Source organism: Marmota marmota, unplaced genomic scaffold (assembly GCF_001458135.2).
Source record: "Marmota marmota marmota unplaced genomic scaffold, marMar, whole genome shotgun sequence".
NCBI classification, from domain to species: Eukaryota; Metazoa; Chordata; class Mammalia; order Rodentia; family Sciuridae; genus Marmota; species Marmota marmota.
In genome coordinates this window covers 33,454,912-33,457,247 of record NW_025999990.1, presented here as the reverse complement: position 1 = coordinate 33,457,247, position 2,336 = coordinate 33,454,912, and the positions used below count along the sequence as shown (strand labels likewise).

The following is a 2,336-nucleotide window of genomic DNA, read 5'->3' as shown; positions in this document are numbered from 1 at the left end:
GAGTCCCTGAATGCAATCCCCAGTACCACCAAAAACTTACAGTATTAACTAAATTTTTAAAAATCCTATTCCCCTCTACTAGATAGAAAACTCCTTAAAAGGCAACACCATGTTGATTTTATGGGTATATGTTCAATTACTGGTTCCTGTAATATAGAGATTATTATTCAATACGCATCTCTATTTATACTTACAGTAAACCATTATCTCAATGCTACTCACCCTCCAGCAAAGCTCTCTCCAACTAGGGATATAGAAATCTCTCAGTATAAATAAAGATCCCTCCAACTCAAATGCTTTGAGAGACAAGAAACAGAACTCTACACATTAGAAATTTAGTCAATAACCATTATAAAGCATTCTCAAATACAAAAGAAGACCAGAGGTTCAAGTAGGGAACATTCAGCCCTTCTTGAATGCACAGTGTATCTGGCCCTTAACATATACAATTTCATTTAGCCTCATTAAAAATTTGGGTAAAATTGCAAAATTTTATAAATAAAATAACAGGTTCAGAGAAGATAAGCAACTTGGCCAAAGTCAAACTGTGAACAGAATAAGATCTAAGCCCATATTTTTCTAAATCCAAACCCATACTTTTTTTTTTTAAGTTGTAGATGGACATATCTTTATTTATTTATTTGTTTATTTTTATGTGGTGCTGAGGATCGAACCCAGGCCTCACACCTTCGAGGCAAGTGTTCTACCACTGAACTGTAGCTCCAGCCCCAAATGCTATACTTTTACCAACAGAATAATTCAGAACAAAGTTTTATTTCAGCTTTTATGATTAATTTTAAATCATAAAAAATTGACAAATGACATGTTTTAAAATAAATAAATAGAACCTTTTCGTTTTAAAGAAAATACACTCACCTGTCCTGCTTTACTAAACCGATGGCCTGCCAATATCATATGAAATGCATATTTTCTAACCATGGGACTCTTCATGTTTATAAAGCAATGTGCTGCCTGTTCCAAAAGAAGTGCACTTCGAAGATCAGAATCCTATTGAATGTTTAGAATAAACAATGGTTAGTTTCACAAAATTAAAAGATAACTGGTTAAAAAACAAACATTTACGCTCTTAGCAAATAGCATATCCAAAGTTTAACTTAAGAATATATGAGGACTGAGATAAAGGGGCAAATCAATTTTGTTTGTTTTCTTCCAAAAAGCACAAATTTCACTTAAAAAGCCAAAACCCAAAACTTTCACCATGAATTATTTTGCTTTGCGTAAGCAGATGCCTGATAATAATATGTACCATGTAACAAATCTCTGAAGAACTGTAATCTCTTCCCAAATGCCCCCAAAAAAGGGGCAGAAACTGGGAATCTTATACAGCTATACTGGTTAAATATAAAGTAAAATAACAAAAGCATAGAAAAAATGGACTTAGACCACTCTAATTTCTTCCAGAAATTAGTCTGTGACATGGCATATTTCTATCTATCCAAGATAAAAAAAGATACAAATGAATGTACACAGATTACAAAATAATCTACTATTTTATTCTCTGTAGTTTTCTTGTATTTAAAGGAATCCTCAATTTTTGCTATAATTTGAGAGGGTTAAATGACTGCTTTTCATTAAAAAGTCATGAAGATCTTCAAATAGTCTGTCTTCACCTACCAATCATACATTAGCAAATAGTACAACTCAAATCAGTTTCTGCTTCAACTGACCCTTACAAACACAATGACTACAAAAACTGCACACTATATTAACATAATCACTATATAAAAACAACCTTTTAAATAAGTCATCACTTTATAAAGAACTGAGAAAGTGCTGAAGGTTGCTGATTCAGTATCAACAACGTTTTCACCGAAACTTTCTCTAGGTTTTCAGCTAGTCTCAAGCTGAACTTACCATGCCCTTCCATGTGTTCTGCTGCCATTATTTTCCCCAGGGAAAGTTGAAAACAGAAAACATTGACTTTAAATGCAATAATTTAAACAAATTATAGTTACATCAAAAAGTGTTCACAGACCATTATTATAAACTAGCTCTGTAGCAATCCTAAAATATTAGAGTTTAAACACATTTAAGGAATCCACCTAGATTGTATTCAATAACTGGCAGCTATTATTACTTCAAACCCCTCATCAAAAAAACTAAACAATCAGATGTTTTCTCTAAGAAATTAATATCCAATCTATTAAGCAGAAAAATCAGAAATTGATTCTTAATCAGGAATGATTCTTAACAAAAAATTTGCATCAGAATGACTTGGGGTATCTTGGGAATAAATTTTATTTTAAGGAAAATTATTACTTTAAAAGAATTATTAAAATATATTTTTTCAAAGTTTTTTTTTTTTTGGGGGGGGG

The 2,336-nt window shown here is 31.6% G+C and overlaps 1 protein-coding gene across 2 annotated transcripts in view; it reads right to left on the bottom strand.

Annotated features, from left to right (window-relative positions):
* Trappc8 (trafficking protein particle complex subunit 8) overlaps window positions 1-2,336 on the bottom strand; it is an 80,105-nt gene that overhangs the window by 53,532 nt on the left and 24,237 nt on the right. For both annotated transcript variants that reach the window (XM_015482454.2, XM_015482453.2), the window contains exon 7: window positions 877-1,008. In XM_015482454.2, coding sequence (XP_015337940.1) covers window positions 877-1,008 — 132 coding nt within the window. The remainder of the gene's footprint in view (window positions 1-876; window positions 1,009-2,336) is intronic.